We start from the raw sequence: 16,427 nt of genomic DNA on the forward strand, positions 1-16,427 counted from the left end.
TTGTCCCTAGAAGTTTACCGTAGTTGGTTCAGCGTGCAGGAATCCAAAATTAACTTAAAGTGATAGAACACGTCTTCGATTAGCGTTTACTACGTCACATCGCGTCATAACACATTATTATCACAAGCAATGCTAACAAGCTATAAAAATTGGTATCAACACATATTGAATCAATTTATGTGCGTTTGCGATCGTTTATCTTCTCTTTTTATCATGCTGCGAAATCAGAATCCAATCGCAAATTCAATTTCGATTAAATTACATCGTAAAAAAGATTTACGTAAAATTACAAATAGTGAATAATTTGAAAACCAACTTTTATAGGTGCAAATTTTCATACGTATATAAATTGACAGCTTGCAAATAAAATTCTAGTGATTGCACAAGGTGCAAAGATTCACAGTTTCAGATTCACAGTTATTTTATTATATATATTTGAAATTAGAATCTGTTCTGTGTGTGAAAGTATTGAATTTTTTTAAAACATAACATAGAATTTAGTTGATCTTTTCTTTTTTGAATTTATTTTTGTACATGTAGAATATCTCAAGAAAAACAAAATATATGGTTGCATCTTTTTGTCGATCATGCGAAGAGACAGTCGTACCTTTTTCGGGGTCTCCATCTCTTTTCTCATAGCTGCAATTTTATCTCGCAATTTTCTTTGCCGCAGCTATCGGATCGGAGACTGATTGACAAAAAACTTTCGATCATTGCACTTTGCGCTGCAATTGCGCCATGCAATTGCCCGCGAGTGGAATGGGTGAATAGAACGTGGCTTATGGCATTTTGATGATCGGACGAAGATAATTCGCGAACAAAACACGCCTGTGCCAATAATTTCTGTGAAGTTTCGGTTTTTATGCTAAAATTGTACGCTAAAACGACCGATTGCGAAGCCACAGCTTGATGCTAAATCTGACTACTTAACTGTTATCTGATATCGATACAGAGACTATCTTTGAAGTACTTGCATCCAGATGCACTAAACCCTGTTTTCAGGGCTCTTTATAATATATTTTTAAAATATGAAATTAAAAAATGCACAACTTGAATAGGAAACTAAATCCCTGCTAGCAATCGTCTTTAACTATCGATGCTTATATTCAAGTCATCACGGATATGCATGATGTCGCAGTTGCAAATTCATAGCAAAAAGCGAAGGTCACATACTGAAATAGGCCATTGAAAAATAAAAGAAATCTTTGGTAGAGTAGTTGAAGAGATAATCTGTCTTCTAGGACCTTAATAAACCAGACTTGACGTGATAATCATGTGAGATCTGCGCATTTAATTGCTCGGCACGTTAAGCGATTTCGTCAGAAATGTTCACAATTCCACAGCACGCACAATTAATTTCGTCCAATGTAGAAATTAATTGTGCATGCCGTGGAATTGTGAGCATTTCTGAAAAAAAAACATCTGCACGGTAATCACAGGTACTAATACTATCGTGCGAATTAAAAATACTACAGGAAGTGCGCCGTAATGTTAAAAGAATGTATTTCGTTTCTTGCAAGGAAGGCAATGTATTTGCAATGTTATAGCAACGTATTTAATACACATAGAATAGCATGACACTTGATTTCTTTACAATATCTTATTTTTGTGGCAAGACGGTTGCGTTAGCATAGTGAGAGTAAGATACGATAAGAAATGGCCCTAAGGAAAATACTGACGCAAAAGCGATAATATCGATGTAGCGATATAATAAAATCGAATATATGTCGAATCGTCAGCGATTTCTGAATAGAATGATGCGTGCTGTAATTCTGATTTATCTACTATCTAACGTTTATTTTTAAAGAAAATTTCTTGAACAGAATTTTATATATATACGATATCAGTCAGTGATTTTGGATGCTGCTATAAACCTATCGTGTTGCAAAGCTGATTCTCATTTTACAGGAAATGTTCCTTTTCTTATATAATAACCGTAATTTTTACACGTGATTTTAATCACATTCAAACACTGTGATGTGTTCAAACATTGTGATGAGAAATTTATATAACGATTTTCCCAATTATGCAGTGAACTCGATTGTTCCCATGATTGTTCGCCACTCTTCGTTATTTCTGTTATCTTCCGCTTTAAACAAGTGTCGTACGACGTTAATTAATTCTGTTTCAGTGTAACATGCAATTATTTCAGCAAAATTTGCTCGAAGAAAAATTTAGTTAGCAACGTGACAAATGCTTTCTTCACAAAATGTAAGCAAAATGATACCAGAGAAACATTAACTGTAATGACATACTGAATTTGTTTATCTTTGATTTCTCTTATGCGCACGAAATCATTAAGGTCGCAGGAAATCGGTAATGGCAGAGAACAAAAATTACATCTAACTGATTGTTAAATTACAGTGTTCAGAATTGTTTCCGATCGCCATATATTCGTGTTGAATCATCTCAATAGAACTTTTTTTCATCCATCGCCGTTCTTCGAGCCGACTACTTTAACAACGAAGATGTCTCTTTCAATTTTTGTAGTCTTAAAACGAGATTTACTATGAAAGATTTACTATGAAAGTTAAATAAAATATATATTATATTTTGATATGTTTAATAACTTATTTTGATTATATTATATAAAAAGAGCAATATTTTGTGTAAGATGAAAATGAACTTTACGACGCGATGAGTTTATTGCAACATTGAAGATCACTGTTATTGGATAAAACTCTGACAAAAAATGTTTCTCTTTCTTAGGAAATGTTTTATCGAGGTGTAGTAGTTTCTTTTTCACGGTGCTAAAAGCTATATCCTCTCGTTGAAATACATTCCCTCTGCAGAAAATATTTACGTTGTCTCCTTTTTTTTCTAAAAAACAAGTATTTTTACTGAAAAATATACTCTTATTTGTTGTTCTCTCCAACTGAAGCTTGAACGTGAAAAGCTCGGAAAGCGCGAACACGCGTAATCGAGTTTTTCAACATGTCAAAATATGAAGATATATGAAAATTTACTGCAGAAATACTAACGAATAAATTTTTCACGAATTAATTAGAATATATTTTTTTAATATTTAACAATCAAAAAAACATTTAAATTGTATTTTATTTGTGCTAATTTTTGCGATGATCAGTGGACAATTGTAAAATTTTGTTTTTTTTTTAAATTGGTTTTATTATGTAGAAAAAATTTTGTGAATTTTAAACAGGGAACTAATATATATATATATATATTCTTGAAAACTTTAACTCTGTTGCCTCAATTTGGCCCTCGATTGTAGGCGAACGAATATACTGATTATCGGGTTTTCTTTATGTTACTCATTCCATTTCGCAATAGGGCAGGTTGTTCAAGCTAAATAAATGCGACAGTGGAATGGGAGTAATTGGAATTCTTTCGGTTAGAGGCAGCAAAACGCGCCCGGCTGTTCCTCGAGAATACTCGACGATGCGACCCAGATCTCCGCGGAAAATGAGAGGAAAGAAATGCAAGACGAGGCGTACTTACCATAATCGGACAAAATGTAATCGAGAGACGCGAAGTCCACTGAAAAGAAATCTAATGCGATTGTTCGTGATGACATGTTTGATGTTACGCACAGTTGTGAATATCGTCCGCGGAAAGGATCAAACTTTTGAGTACACTCGTGAGATTTGATAATAGTTGAACAAATCCTCTTCATACGACAAAGCGGAAAACCTTTGCAAAAAATGTGCAAGATATTTGTTATTCAAACAGGAGACTGTTATCAGTCTCCGATCATCGAGACCTTCCAGGAGTCCTCTCGAAGCCTTGAAGAAACTCGCTGCTTCGCCGTATATCCTCGCCTCGTTGCTTTCTTTGTTTGTCAGAAAGGAGATCCGAGGAGATGCAATCTTTTCCTTGACTTTCGCCTTTGATGCACGGCGCGCTTTTTGCAGAACAACCATCCACATTATTGACGTGGCCTTGATCCATCTCGCTAAATACGATCCACTTTTGAATTATCTCCAATGTTCTTCAATATAAAATTACACGCTTACCGAACAGATTCGCGTACAATTCGTGAAAAGTGCATATTAATAATCGAATTAATTTGATTTCTGATATTACCGGATGTGATTTGCATCTCGAGACGCACAACGACGATTAGCGCGCACGTTCTATCGCACTTTCTGCGATTGAGAAAGTACGCGCGTTTATGCAGGATTCACTCGAGTGTTCATTGAGAAAGATAACGTTAGACAAACTTTTTAATATCTTCTCTTTGTTGTATACTGAAATATCTCTTTGTGTATTGAAATGTACAAAGAGAGTTGGACTACATAAATCAAAGCATTCTCGTCGGGGATTGAAATTGCTATAATCTCGATAAGTTGTATTCTTGATGCTGTAAATGCGAAAAATGCAAATTTTATTTATTTTTAATTTTATCAACACAAATAATAGATAAAATCAAGAAGCATCAAAATTATATATTTTTATTTAGTTTCTCTTTCTTATATAATTCACATTTTGTTCATAATTTTCCATTTTATATTTATTTTTAAATTTGACATCTAGAAGAGAGTTTTCTGTTGATTTTTCTTCATTTTTCACGTATCTTGACATTTCACAAATATACGCAAAAATACGACTTGATTCCGGGCTCGGCACTCTTCTGCATGATTCTTGACAATGTCTTCGTTAGCAAGGACCGTCGTGCTTGTAAGCAATAACTGCAAAAGCGAACGCCTCGTTATACGACTTGAAGGCTTAATCGGCTATCGATCGAGAAACGCTTTTACCTTAGCAACGAACAGTATTCTCTTGTGTTCTCTACACCGTCGCGTTTCAATACTCAAGAATACGCGAGATATAAATCTTAATTAAGTCAATTATCATCAGAAAGATCACATATAAATATCGCGATTTCTGCTTGCGGCATAATTCCGCGTCAACACGATTTATCGCGTGAAATCGCCTCTTTCACTATCTCAACGCGCGAAGAATGGCGCTGAGATATTTTCACGACTTTAACAAGATATACGTAAGAGTTCCGAAAATTGCCGTGAAATTACGTTTTTCCTGTTGTGACGAAAATCTACGTATCTTTCTCGAGACAAAACCGAAACTTCCACTACGTGAAGCGCGCGTAATTTTACGCGACGTAGGCAAGTTAATGAGCGAGGAGTTCTGCTGCGAACCGAGTGAAAATGTCTTCGCGCGAACGCGCGAACATTACGAGAGGGAGAGAATTTGTCTGGAATTTATAGGTGCACTATGATCTATGGATCTTACATTTTTGCGGGCTGCGCGATTTAGCGCACCAAAGCGCCTCTGGGCTCACGTAAGACTTGCCGTCGGTGCCGCACACGGGTTGTCTATGATCCTCTTCCGGTATCGACCCGCAAGGGTGGTCATCCGGTCCGGAACACCGACCGTGATGTTTTAGAAACACATCTGCGAACGAAAGAAATATGTTATCGCCGATGCGCTTGCAATCCGAATTCGTGTTCTTGGACCAATTTCAAGACAAAATTGTTTCTCGAAATTAGCGACATTTTTAAAGTAAACGTTTTTAAGTAAAAGTTTTGATATTTTGATAGTTAAGTGCCATCGATAAAAATTCCCTTGAGATGAAATCTGTACAGAATAAAATGGAGATTAATGTTTTGTTACGTAATTAAACTATCAAATTTTCAATCGTTTTCTATTTTTGTATAAAACTAAAATTTTGTATTTGGTAAAATCGTTGAAAAATTGATATCAAAAAATGGAAAACGTAAATCTTGAAATATTGCAAACTTTGCAATGAATAATTCTTTCTATAATTTAATGCATAAAAGTCATAAAAATTGTTATTATTTTGTATGAAAATTTTATTAAAATGTGAACTTTTTATTTTTTAAGTGTTACAAATATTTTGAAATTAAAACAAGAAATGCTTATCAATGGTGTATAAATGATTAAATATTATGCGTTTAGTGCATTTTAGTTTGTGAAATAATTTTCATAATCTCCGCGACGTAGAACTTACATTTATTGAAACGAGTTTGGCATTGCAAGTGATGTATACTTGGATACGTGCGGCCGTCATTTCCACAAACTGCGTCGTTCACGGTGAAGGAATTGTTTACATATTGACCATTTGGCAAAATCGTGGTATTCTTATGTGCCTTCTGGCAAGCATTATGACTATGCGTGTTGCATTCTCCGTGAAATCTCACTTTTAAATCTAATTGAGCAATAAGATGCAGTCATAAAATTTCAGCTATTATTTTAAGTAAAAACATCGATCAATTATATATGCTATACAATACGCCAACGAACAATTCTTACATATTTTGTCTTTGTATTTTTTGATGAATTTTAAGACAAAATTTTTTATACTTGATGTAATAAAATTATTGCATACGTGAATGGTAACAGAGAAGCACGAATGGATTTGAATACGTGACTCCGTCCGATGCGCAGACTGGATTCCACTCGTATTTCGTTCTCGCGATGTCACAAACGGCTGCACCGTAAAGTTGGTGAACGAATTCCACGCGGCAACCGCCATCGTGAATAATTTGTAATCCTACAAAAAGTAAAAAGAATCGTATTCTAAAATTAATCAAATATAATAAAATACGACATATAGTTTTTCAACAATTTGCATAAAAGTCTTATCTTTGTTAACAAATAGTTATTACTTCTTACAAATTCATTATTAATCTTAATTTTATTTAAAATGTAATTCTTTTAGTTTTATTTATTACCTTTAATTTTAATAATTTTCATATTTTATAAAATTTTGTCATAATTATGCTTGCTTGTGATAATTCCGACATGACAAATCGTATCATACATTTTATTATATTCGCGCTGTGTATTAATAGAACGGATAGTAATTCGCATTTAAATCTGCATTGTCTATGCGAGACTAAACGCAGCAAAGAGGCAACCGAGGCTTATCCTAGCTAAACGTTTAGTTTAGAGCGGAACTTTCCAAATTAATTTGGCACTGACACGTCGCGAAAGTTAAGAGAGCGCGGAGATTCCGGAGGAGTTTGTACGATATTTTCAAACTACTTACCGGCAATTAGGCGAATCATAATTAAACGCTTTTACGTAACTTTTGTCATAATCCCTTACCGGGGTTGTATCGTTGCAGACACTTGATCTGCGCCGCGTTCTGATAAGTGAACCCATTATTAGCGCAGACCGGATTGATCCCGTAGTGTTCGGTACCGTCTCTGTAACAGTGATCGTTCTGCTGGCACGCTGTCATCGATACGGCTCTCAAATCTAAAACAGGTCAGAAAAATAAATTTACAATGCAAATTTCTTTATTTATGCAGCGATTGAATAAAAAATATGATCGACAAAATTGTATCAGTACACTCGTATTGATTCTTCTGGATCTGAAAATTAAAAATTCCTACATTATAAAATCAGAGAAAATGTCTCTCTTGACAAGTAGAAGAGTTTTAAAAACTTATAAATTTTTTAATATAAAAAAGTTAAAATTGCATCAAGAATAACACGCACACAGATTGAGATTAATTTACTTGAGCTGTAATTGCGGTCTCCTGGGTAATGTGAATCTTTGCAGCCGAAACGCATACTCGGTTACATATATCGAACTTTCGTCAACTTTAATTTGCATTAACAAAGAATAGTAAATGTATACATAAAAGTTGAAGAAGACAAAACGGTAAATATCGTTGATCACTTACCGCCCGAATGTTTGTGTAGAACGCATAAAAACGATTCCTTATTAGTGTAAATTTTACGATCCGAGCCGCAAACTGGTTCATAATATAGATTAATTTTGCAGTATTCTTCGTTGCTCAAGCAGGGACCGGAATGCAACGTAGCAACTAAAAAATTTTATTTAAATCGTGAAATTGGATAAACTTTTACATTAAAATTTTCTATTTATGAATATATGTATATATAATATATGAATATTTATGAATAAATTTTTTATAGAGTTTTATATATGTATAATATATGTTATATATTTCTAAAGCGTGGCTTATTAGTAATTTATTAACATGACAAATGTTTGCATTATTTTGACAATTGTTATTGCATTATTATCAATTACAATTAATAATAGCTAATATTTATTTCTGAATTTATAAAAATGTCCACAATTTTTTTGGTGATACAAATATCTTTTTTGATATATTGTCGTTAGTTTTTATTAATTGCAGAATAAGAAATTAACTCACCAGTGTTGCTATTATGATGGTTTTTACAATCAAGATATAAACTATTAGCATATGTCACACCATCGTCACCGCATATAGGACCTTTGTATAAATCCGAATTATTAAAAATCGTGCAATTTTCATACAGAGCCACCTTATTATGCAAGGTAATTGCTAGTCCCACTTTATTACACATACTGATTCCTGTAAAATTACAAAACCTTTTATTTCTCCATTACGATTTTCTACGAGTATATTTAATTGAAACTTTTGTTTATAGAATTAAAATTTATAAGAGATATTAATAAAGCTCAAATTGACCTAATAGAAAAAAGACGCAATGTCCAATTAGGAACGACATTATTAAATTTTAGAATATAGTTTCAACTGCGGAAGAATTCGTTACAACTGCGTCCGATTCTGCATCCGCGCTGCTTTTCTTTCTTTCCGATTCGAAATTATTCTGCATTCCTCACGTTGTGATTATCACGGAAATTCCACTTTGAATACGTGTCACTGCAATGACGTGTAACGAAATCAATTGCAACAATGCGAGCACGCAGCAAACGTCATTATTGATTTCTGTCCACTAATTTGTTTCACCAGATTAAACGTGATCTATCAATATATTAAAGTTCTGTCGCAAACACGTATGTAAAACATACATGTTTTATATAATACATTTTGTTATCAACAAATTAATTAATATTATTTAAAAAGAAATATAGTAATAAAATTAATTAAACTATTTGGACAATAAACTCATTTATCTGAAATAATTTATTATGATTAATAGTAATAATATAATTATAATAAAAGTAATAACAATATTTATTTTAATTATATCTTTCTTATTTTATATAGAATGACAAAAAAAACAACAATATATGAATATAAATAAATAGACATTAAATGACAAAAAATAAATATGATTTTTATAATAGAAAAAGTTATTTATTTCTATCGTTTAAAAGAACCGCTTGTGAAGAAATTTGCATTATCAATATAGGAGATAGAAGCATGCGACATTATCTACCAAGTAAGTATATAATCCTAACCAAATTTATCTTTTCTTTTTGATACCAATATATTCATTCATAATTTAAGTCTTGATCGAGTATTAAATGTTTTTCGAGTATATTCAACATTTGCTGTGAATATTCTAAAATAGCTTGAAAAATTTTTCTATGATAAAATTCAATGAATAATGTCATTCGCAGCTTGCCAGACGCCATCTTTTCATTCGGCATCGGCCACGTCCTAACTTCATGGCAGGTCTTGCTTATTTAGATCTGTTAATGCAGTGTCAATAATTTCGTGGTAACAGTATTCGGATACAGTGGATAATTGTGAAACAGTAACAACATGGTACGTAGAGAAAGCTAGTTAATCGATCTTTGTGAAACAATTTGTAACAATGCTGTTAGCAGAACACCTGTGCATTTATTGTATTGACATTTGCTCCTTATGTACGATCAATTTTATCATGTCAAAACATCTACCCCCATAATGATGAAAAACCTAGTCGCATAGCGTAATGACTTTTTTCAATCAAGATGTGTTTCGTTTTTTATATACTATGTAATCACAATCACGATAAATTTGATTAATACAAATCTTGTACTATTTGCATTTGTTATATTTACAATAAAAGTTATTGAAATAATAATTTTGGTGGTACAGGAAATGAGAGAAGCAATGACAATTTCGCACGATATTCTAATATAAGGATTTTTCTTTTCAGCCTTTGAGGTTAGATATCAAGCGGAAGCTAACAGCTAGATCAGACAGAGTGAAAAGTGTAGATCTTCATCCAACATTACCATGGATGTTATGTTCTTTATACCAAGGCAACGTCAATATTTGGAATCATGAAACACAAACGTTGGTCAAGACATTTGAAGTATGTGATCTGCCCGTAAGAACAGCGAAGTTTGTACCACGCAAAAACTGGGTGATCACTGGTTCTGATGACATGCAAATTAGAGTATTTAACTACAATACTTCGGAACGCGTTCATGCCTATGAAGCACACAGTGATTATGTCAGATGTATAGCGGTGCATCCAACACAACCATTCATACTTACCAGCAGTGGTATGAGAATATTAACTAACATACTTTAATTTGTATAACATAAGCTGTTTGTATTATAACATTAACTGTTTTTTACAGATGACATGTGGATTAAATTGTGGAACTGGGAGAAGTCCTGGATCTGCCAACAAGTATTCGAGGGTCACACCCACTACGTCATGCAGATTGTATTCAATCCCAAGGACAACAACACTTTTGCCAGTGCATCTCTGGATAGAACCGTCAAAGTATGGCAACTTGGTTCGTCTACAGCTAATTTTACACTGGAAGGTCACGAGAAGGGTGTCAACTGTGTGGATTATTATCATGGTGGGGATAAGCCGTATTTGATATCAGGCGCTGATGACAGATATGTTAAAATATGGGATTATCAGAATAAGACTTGCGTGCAAACCCTGGAGGGTCATACTCAGAATATCTCTGCCGTGTGTTTCCATCCGGAATTACCAATTGTTCTCACTGCCTCAGAAGACGGCACTGTCAGAATATGGCACGCTGGAACGTATAGGTTGGAGTCTTCTCTCAATTACAGCTTCGAGAGAGTGTGGACGATTGCATGTATGCGAGGCTCGAACAACGTCGCCATCGGCTACGACGAAGGTAGCGTTATGGTGAAAGTCGGTAGAGAGGAACCTGCCGTCTCGATGGATTCGCTAGGCGGGAAGATCGTGTGGGCGCGTCACAGCGAAATTCAGCAAGTGAACTTGAAAGCGTTGGGTGAGGAAGCTCAGGATGGCGAGCGGCTGCCGTTGGCCGTCAAGGACATGGGCGCCTGTGAGATTTATCCGCAAACGATACAACACAATCCGAACGGGCGATTTCTGGTGGTCTGCGGCGATGGGGAATACATCATATACACATCCATGGCGTTGAGGAACAAGGCGTTTGGCCAGGCGTCTGAATTTGTGTGGGCGGCAGACTCGAGCCAATACGCAGTGAGAGAGAGTAATACGACGGTGAAGGTATTCAAAAATTTCAAGGAAAAGAAAAGCTTCAAGCCAGATTTCGGAGCGGATGGTAAGGCATCTTTTATTTCTCCGTCGTTTTGTGTCGACGTGACTTTTACTTACTGTTACATATTATTTGTAGGTATCTTTGGTGGATTTTTACTTGGCGTATCGTCCGGATCTGGCCTCTCCTTTTTCGATTGGGATTCGTTAAGATTGATTCGTCGCATAGACATACAGCCCACGCATGTTTATTGGGCTGAGAACGCCTCGTTAGTGGCATTAGCAACATCAGATCAATATTTTATACTGAAGTATCATTCGGACGCTGTCGCTAATGCTGCAGAAAATGCTGAGGATATTGAAAATGCTTTCGAGGTATTTTTATACTTTCGGTCTTTAAAGACCTATGAGACTTATAACCTCTTGAAATCACTATTATATTTTAAAGTAGATTGTGTATTAAACTGAAATATTGAGTTTAAAGTTTTTTTTAAATTTTGTTATTAAAAAATTAGAAAACTTTTTGAACAATCTGATACATTATTTTTTAAAGCAAAAGTTTCACGATTTAAAAAGAACTTTGCAGTTCTTCAAAGATGAATAATCTTTTTATTTTACAACTGATTGAATATCAAAGAACTTCAAATATTCCTGCTTTAGCAAATTTTGTTTTCTATCTCTGATTTTTATAAATTTGATTTTTAGATGGTAGCAGAGATGAACGAAGTAGTAAAAACCGGTTTATGGGTCGGCGACTGTTTCATCTACACTAACAGCGTCAACCGTATTAATTACTTCGTTGGCGGCGAAGTGGTTACAGTTTCGCATCTGGACAGACCGATGTACTTGTTGGGATACGTACCGAGAGATAACAGATTGTATCTATGCGATAAGGAACTGTCTGTCGTCTCGTATTCTCTCTTGCTCTCCGTGCTAGAGTATCAAACCGCAGTTATGCGGAAAGATTTCGAAACTGCCAACAGAGTATTACCGACTGTCCCGAAGGAACATCGAACGAGAGTGGCTCACTTCTTAGAAAAACAGGTATGTAATTTATGTATGTATTCTTGCGGCAAGCGTTAATAATGATTCGATGAGAATTGTTTTTATTTTCATCGTGTTGTCGTAGGGCTTCAAAGAGCAAGCGCTGGCGGTATCAACGGATCCTGAGCATAGATTCGAACTAGCACTCGCGCTGGGAAATCTGATAACCGCACACACGCTAGCCAAGGAAGCAAACAGCCAACAGAAGTGGCGGCAGTTGGCTTCTCTCGCCACGCAGAAAGGCAAACTTTGTCTGGCGCAGGAGTGCTTGCATCAGGCCCAAGATTTCGGTGGCCTGTTGTTGTTAGCCACCAGCACAGGAAACGCGGATATGATAGAGAAGCTCGGCACGATCGCGGACGAAACGGGGAAGAACAATATTTCCTTCTTGTCGAATTTCATACTAGGTGACATCGATAAATGCCTGGACATCTTAATCAAGACGGACAGAATTCCTGAGGCGGCGTTCTTTGCCAGGACATACGCGCCCAGTAAAATCTCGCATATCATCAAATTGTGGAAAGAGAAACTTTCGGCGGTGAGCGAGAAGGCCGGACAAAGCTTGGCGGATCCCGAGCAATACGAGAATCTTTTCCCGGGCTACAGAGAAGCCCTAAAGGTGGAAAAGTTCTTGCGAGATGAGAGCAAGAGGAAGATTCCGGCTTCTGCATTTCCCACTGTTACGGTATGCAATTTTTTTTAATATTAGCAATATTAGCGAGGTGAATCAAATATCAAAATAGATAGCAAAAACATCATCGAATGCGATTAGCGGCGTTTTAGTGTAATTTTTTTTTAATCGAAAATCATTAAACTGTAATAGTATTAATACGATACAAATCATCTTGCTGAAACCAATCTATTACTCGTCTCAATCAGCTCGTAACTTTAATAACGACAACAATATGCTGTGAAAGACTTGAATAATATTTTATGGACACGTAATCGCATTTGTAAACTCGAGTTTGCATATCGCACCGATAATAAAGACTTTACGTCCCCGTATCTTTATTGTTACATCGTTACAGCGCTATATAAAATCAATCTGGCTCTTATTAATAAAACTTGCATTTCACTGACACAACGTCGAACCTCCATAGGATGTATTGCAAAAAATTGTATGACTAATCAGTTTATATCAATTATATAGTCTAATGTCGAGCGGAAACCAATAGAAGAAATGCTGGTTGCCGAGCAGTCGGGTACGTTTCAATATAAGGGCGGCATAAGCAGCACTTCTGAGGCCGAGACAAAACTGCCTGAAACACCACTCGACAATTACACTCAAAGATTGCAAGATATTTCAATATCTGCAAAAGATAGCGTCCTTAAAGCAAGTGCAGCGACTATTCCCACCGAGAAAGCGACGACAAAGCCCGCAAGTAGTTCCAGGCCTCTTACAATAGACGACGACGACGACTTGGACATTGATCTAGATATCGACGAGAACATTGATACATCAGTAAGTTAATTAATTCTTTATGTATTTTTCTATTCCCCCTTGTTTTCAATGTCGAAAAATTACACGTTCGCTGCAAAAGAGATATAATTATGCAATTAAAATAATTAAATTATATCGCAATAAATTTGAATTATAAGTGAATTAGAATAAGTGTACCTCAAACGTAAAATTGTTGAAAACAAGTTGAAAAAGGAAGAAGGCGCGAACAAATAAGAGTTGGAGGACGTACAATTAGGCTATAGTGTAATGCTCTTAAATATGGACGTAACTTTAGAAGGGTATAGCATTACCAAAACAAGAAAGGGGACACGACGTATGTAGTATATAAATCGATTATGTACATGCAGAATATATCATGAAGTACATCGTATTTGTAAAATCCATTCTTGTATTATATATCACGGAGCAAACATTCTTAGAACGTGATTTGTGCGTTATTAAAACGAAGAAGTCGTGGTGTAAAAAATAAAAATCCGATATAAAATTACGAGATAGACATAGCTTACTTGTTCTGTAGTTTAAACAATTTTGTATAATAATAATGCTTACGATTCTAGAAATTAATGAAAGCAATTTTCAAAATTAATTCATACTAGAAAGGGAAATTTAAATATGTGAATTAATATAAGTCTCTCTATTAAAAAACGTAGACATATGCGCGCGTAATGCGAAAATCGGCGACAGATCATTAAGGCTTGTCTCGGTGTAATTGATACGAACATGGGAGGACAGAGATACGTCTCTCTCTCTCTCTCTCTGCGAGCTTTTGCGAGAAAGCCCCAGGGCTTGTTTGCTCCGAGGCAGTCACGCTGCGTTTTGTTTACAGCCATGTTGCCATAACACTCGACTCCCGAGTTGAACCGGACCCCTTTTACTATAAGGTTCCAACCATTACTACGTTTTGTCACGCTCTGCCTCCTGCTCTTTTTTTCCATTCACTCGCGATAGTGCATTTAGGAATACCTGCGTTTTGATATTTTTCCATTTAAAGACTGCGAGGATCGCGCAGAATTCTAGTTTTCCAAACGCGATCTCGATCAGATAGATTTGATCGCGAATCAGCGTTGATATGTTATCAGAAAGTATTTATAATCTTCTGTTTCAGGGTGTGAATCTTGACGATGACCTCCTCGAAGAAGATTAACCGTCGTAACAGGAGATGAATGGCGTATGCACGACGTGCAAGTATCTCTCGTTCTCCTTCCGTCAATCATTCCCCGCAAAAAGAAAAGCAAATGACAAGTTATAATAGAACCGAGTATTAAAATTATGAAACTTTTCTGTGCGCAAGTGTGTTTATATCACTACATTACCGAAGGTAGTACAGCGCGTATCTGCCGGCTGCCGTCGGCGATTAAAGATTAAATATATTGTTAATATAACAGGAAGTATAATGTGCTTGTATTGTATTGTCTTATTTCCATCTTATTGCAGATATTTCCGTTTCCTTGGTCCTAAACGCAACTGCCAAAGACTCTCTTCTTCATTTCCAATTTATTTTCCGCAAATTAACCATCCATTACACGTCATCCATACCTGAATAACACATGGGTTTCCGCAGGAGTCTCGTCATCTGTAGATAATGGTTTTATTTGCCAGGTGAGGAACGATTTTATAAAGACATTTAAAAAAAAGCAACGAAATAATATACCAGATTTATTAAAAACAGTTTGGGATTTAACTTTGAAATCGCAATTAATATTAATTGATGTTAATTCGCAAGTCGGGAGATAACTTTCTTCATTTGCGCGGAAAAAAATCAATTCTTGATTTGACAAAAAACAACGTAGATAGCATCTACTTTTCGCTGATCTTGCAATATTTGATATAGCAGCGTATTTGTCACGTTGCATTTTCCTTCGAATTTTCGGGCAGCCGAGAGTGCGTGCATAAAAGCCGAAGTCGAATCGATACACCCGTACGTGTCACAAGATGCTGAGGAAAAACAAAGAGGTGCAGTTAGCACGAGCCGTACGTGCTTGGCCGTGCACTCACGCAAGGGAGAACGCGAGCGCGCGTGTTGAGGCAAAATATACTCGTTATTAACGCCAACAGGAAAAGGAGGTGCGAAGAGTTAAACTCATCTAGTAACCGGCAACGGCAGGATATTTTATCATATTTTAGTTGGTATTTTTTCATAGAGAGAAAGAAAAATATGTTGACAATATCTAATCATCTCACATTTCCTACTCATAATTGCCTTAAATGCAATATTATTTTATCTGAAAAAGTTATCATTTTTTAACACTAGTTGTAAAGAAAAATCACTTTTTGAAGATAGTTTTGGAAAATTTAAAATTTTAATCGAATACTTTTGATTTTAAAGTAAATATGCTTCACTGAATGCGTGTATATCATGCGTGGATTTAAGGATGCCGCCGCCCTCGTCGGTGGGCGAGCGGAGAAGAAAAAGAAGAGCAGGTAGACGAAGAAGGGGAAAGGGAGAAAGAACACGAAGAGAACACGGAGATGAAGAAGCAGAAAAAGAAAAAGATAGCCGTGCTCGCCGCACTCGAAAATAGAAACAGTCGCGTTGACATTCTGCTACAAATTGTCCGCGTCATGACGTCGTCTCGCTTTAAAAGCCGCGCGTTCGCGATAGGCAGCTTCTCGTTTGATGAAAAAAAGTTACTGACCCAAAAACAATGCTGAGTGATAAAATAAATGTTTCTTCTGCACTTCCGCATCCATCTTGTCTCTTAATGCCGTGCTGTTATTTCTCGTTGCGTAAAAATTCGCGAAATATCAATATATTTTTTTT

At 35.7% G+C, this 16,427-nt stretch overlaps 2 protein-coding genes across 2 annotated transcripts; one reads left to right on the plus strand and one right to left on the minus strand.

Moving 5' to 3' along the window:
• Positions 1–4,386: 4,386 nt before the first annotated feature.
• LOC105674435 (serine protease inhibitor dipetalogastin-like) lies at positions 4,387–8,570 on the minus strand. Its single transcript, XM_012370733.2, has 8 exons — positions 8,436–8,570; positions 8,136–8,318; positions 7,635–7,778; positions 7,051–7,203; positions 6,329–6,493; positions 5,951–6,148; positions 5,212–5,373; positions 4,387–4,649 (listed from the first exon to the last, which is right to left on the minus strand). The coding sequence occupies exons 1-8, from the start codon at positions 8,473–8,475 to the stop codon at positions 4,618–4,620; spliced, it is 1,077 nt and encodes a 358-aa protein (XP_012226156.1). The 5' UTR covers positions 8,476–8,570; the 3' UTR covers positions 4,387–4,617.
• A 764-nt stretch (positions 8,571–9,334) lies between these two features.
• On the plus strand, positions 9,335–15,054 carry beta'COP (coatomer subunit beta'). The gene is made up of 8 exons (XM_067353679.1): positions 9,335–9,482; positions 9,859–10,210; positions 10,289–11,227; positions 11,300–11,535; positions 11,866–12,204; positions 12,290–12,889; positions 13,355–13,666; positions 14,772–15,054. The coding sequence occupies exons 1-8, from the start codon at positions 9,480–9,482 to the stop codon at positions 14,808–14,810; spliced, it is 2,820 nt and encodes a 939-aa protein (XP_067209780.1). The 5' UTR covers positions 9,335–9,479; the 3' UTR covers positions 14,811–15,054.
• Positions 15,055–16,427: the final 1,373 nt, after the last annotated feature.

The sequence above is a fragment of the Linepithema humile genome, chromosome 1 (genome assembly GCF_040581485.1).
Source record: "Linepithema humile isolate Giens D197 chromosome 1, Lhum_UNIL_v1.0, whole genome shotgun sequence".
Lineage (NCBI taxonomy): Eukaryota > Metazoa > Arthropoda > Insecta > Hymenoptera > Formicidae > Linepithema > Linepithema humile.

What these genes read in the sequence shown, in the direction of transcription:
- LOC105674435 (XM_012370733.2), bottom strand. Translation starts at nt 8,475, where the DNA reads ATGTCGTTCCTAATTGGACATTGCGTCTTTTTTCTATTAG. An exon ending in CCATCATAATAGCAACACTG is followed by an intron (nt 7,779 to 8,135) that starts GTGAGTTAATTT and finishes AAAATTTTTTAG; the next exon opens with TTGCTACGTTGCATTCCGGT. An exon ending in TCTGCAACGATACAACCCCG is followed by an intron (nt 6,494 to 7,050) that starts GTAAGGGATTAT and finishes TACTTTTTGTAG; the next exon opens with GATTACAAATTATTCACGAT.
- beta'COP (XM_067353679.1), top strand. An exon ending in ATTCATACTTACCAGCAGTG is followed by an intron (nt 10,211 to 10,288) that starts GTATGAGAATAT and finishes TGTTTTTTACAG; the next exon opens with ATGACATGTGGATTAAATTG. An exon ending in CTGCATTTCCCACTGTTACG is followed by an intron (nt 12,890 to 13,354) that starts GTATGCAATTTT and finishes TCAATTATATAG; the next exon opens with TCTAATGTCGAGCGGAAACC.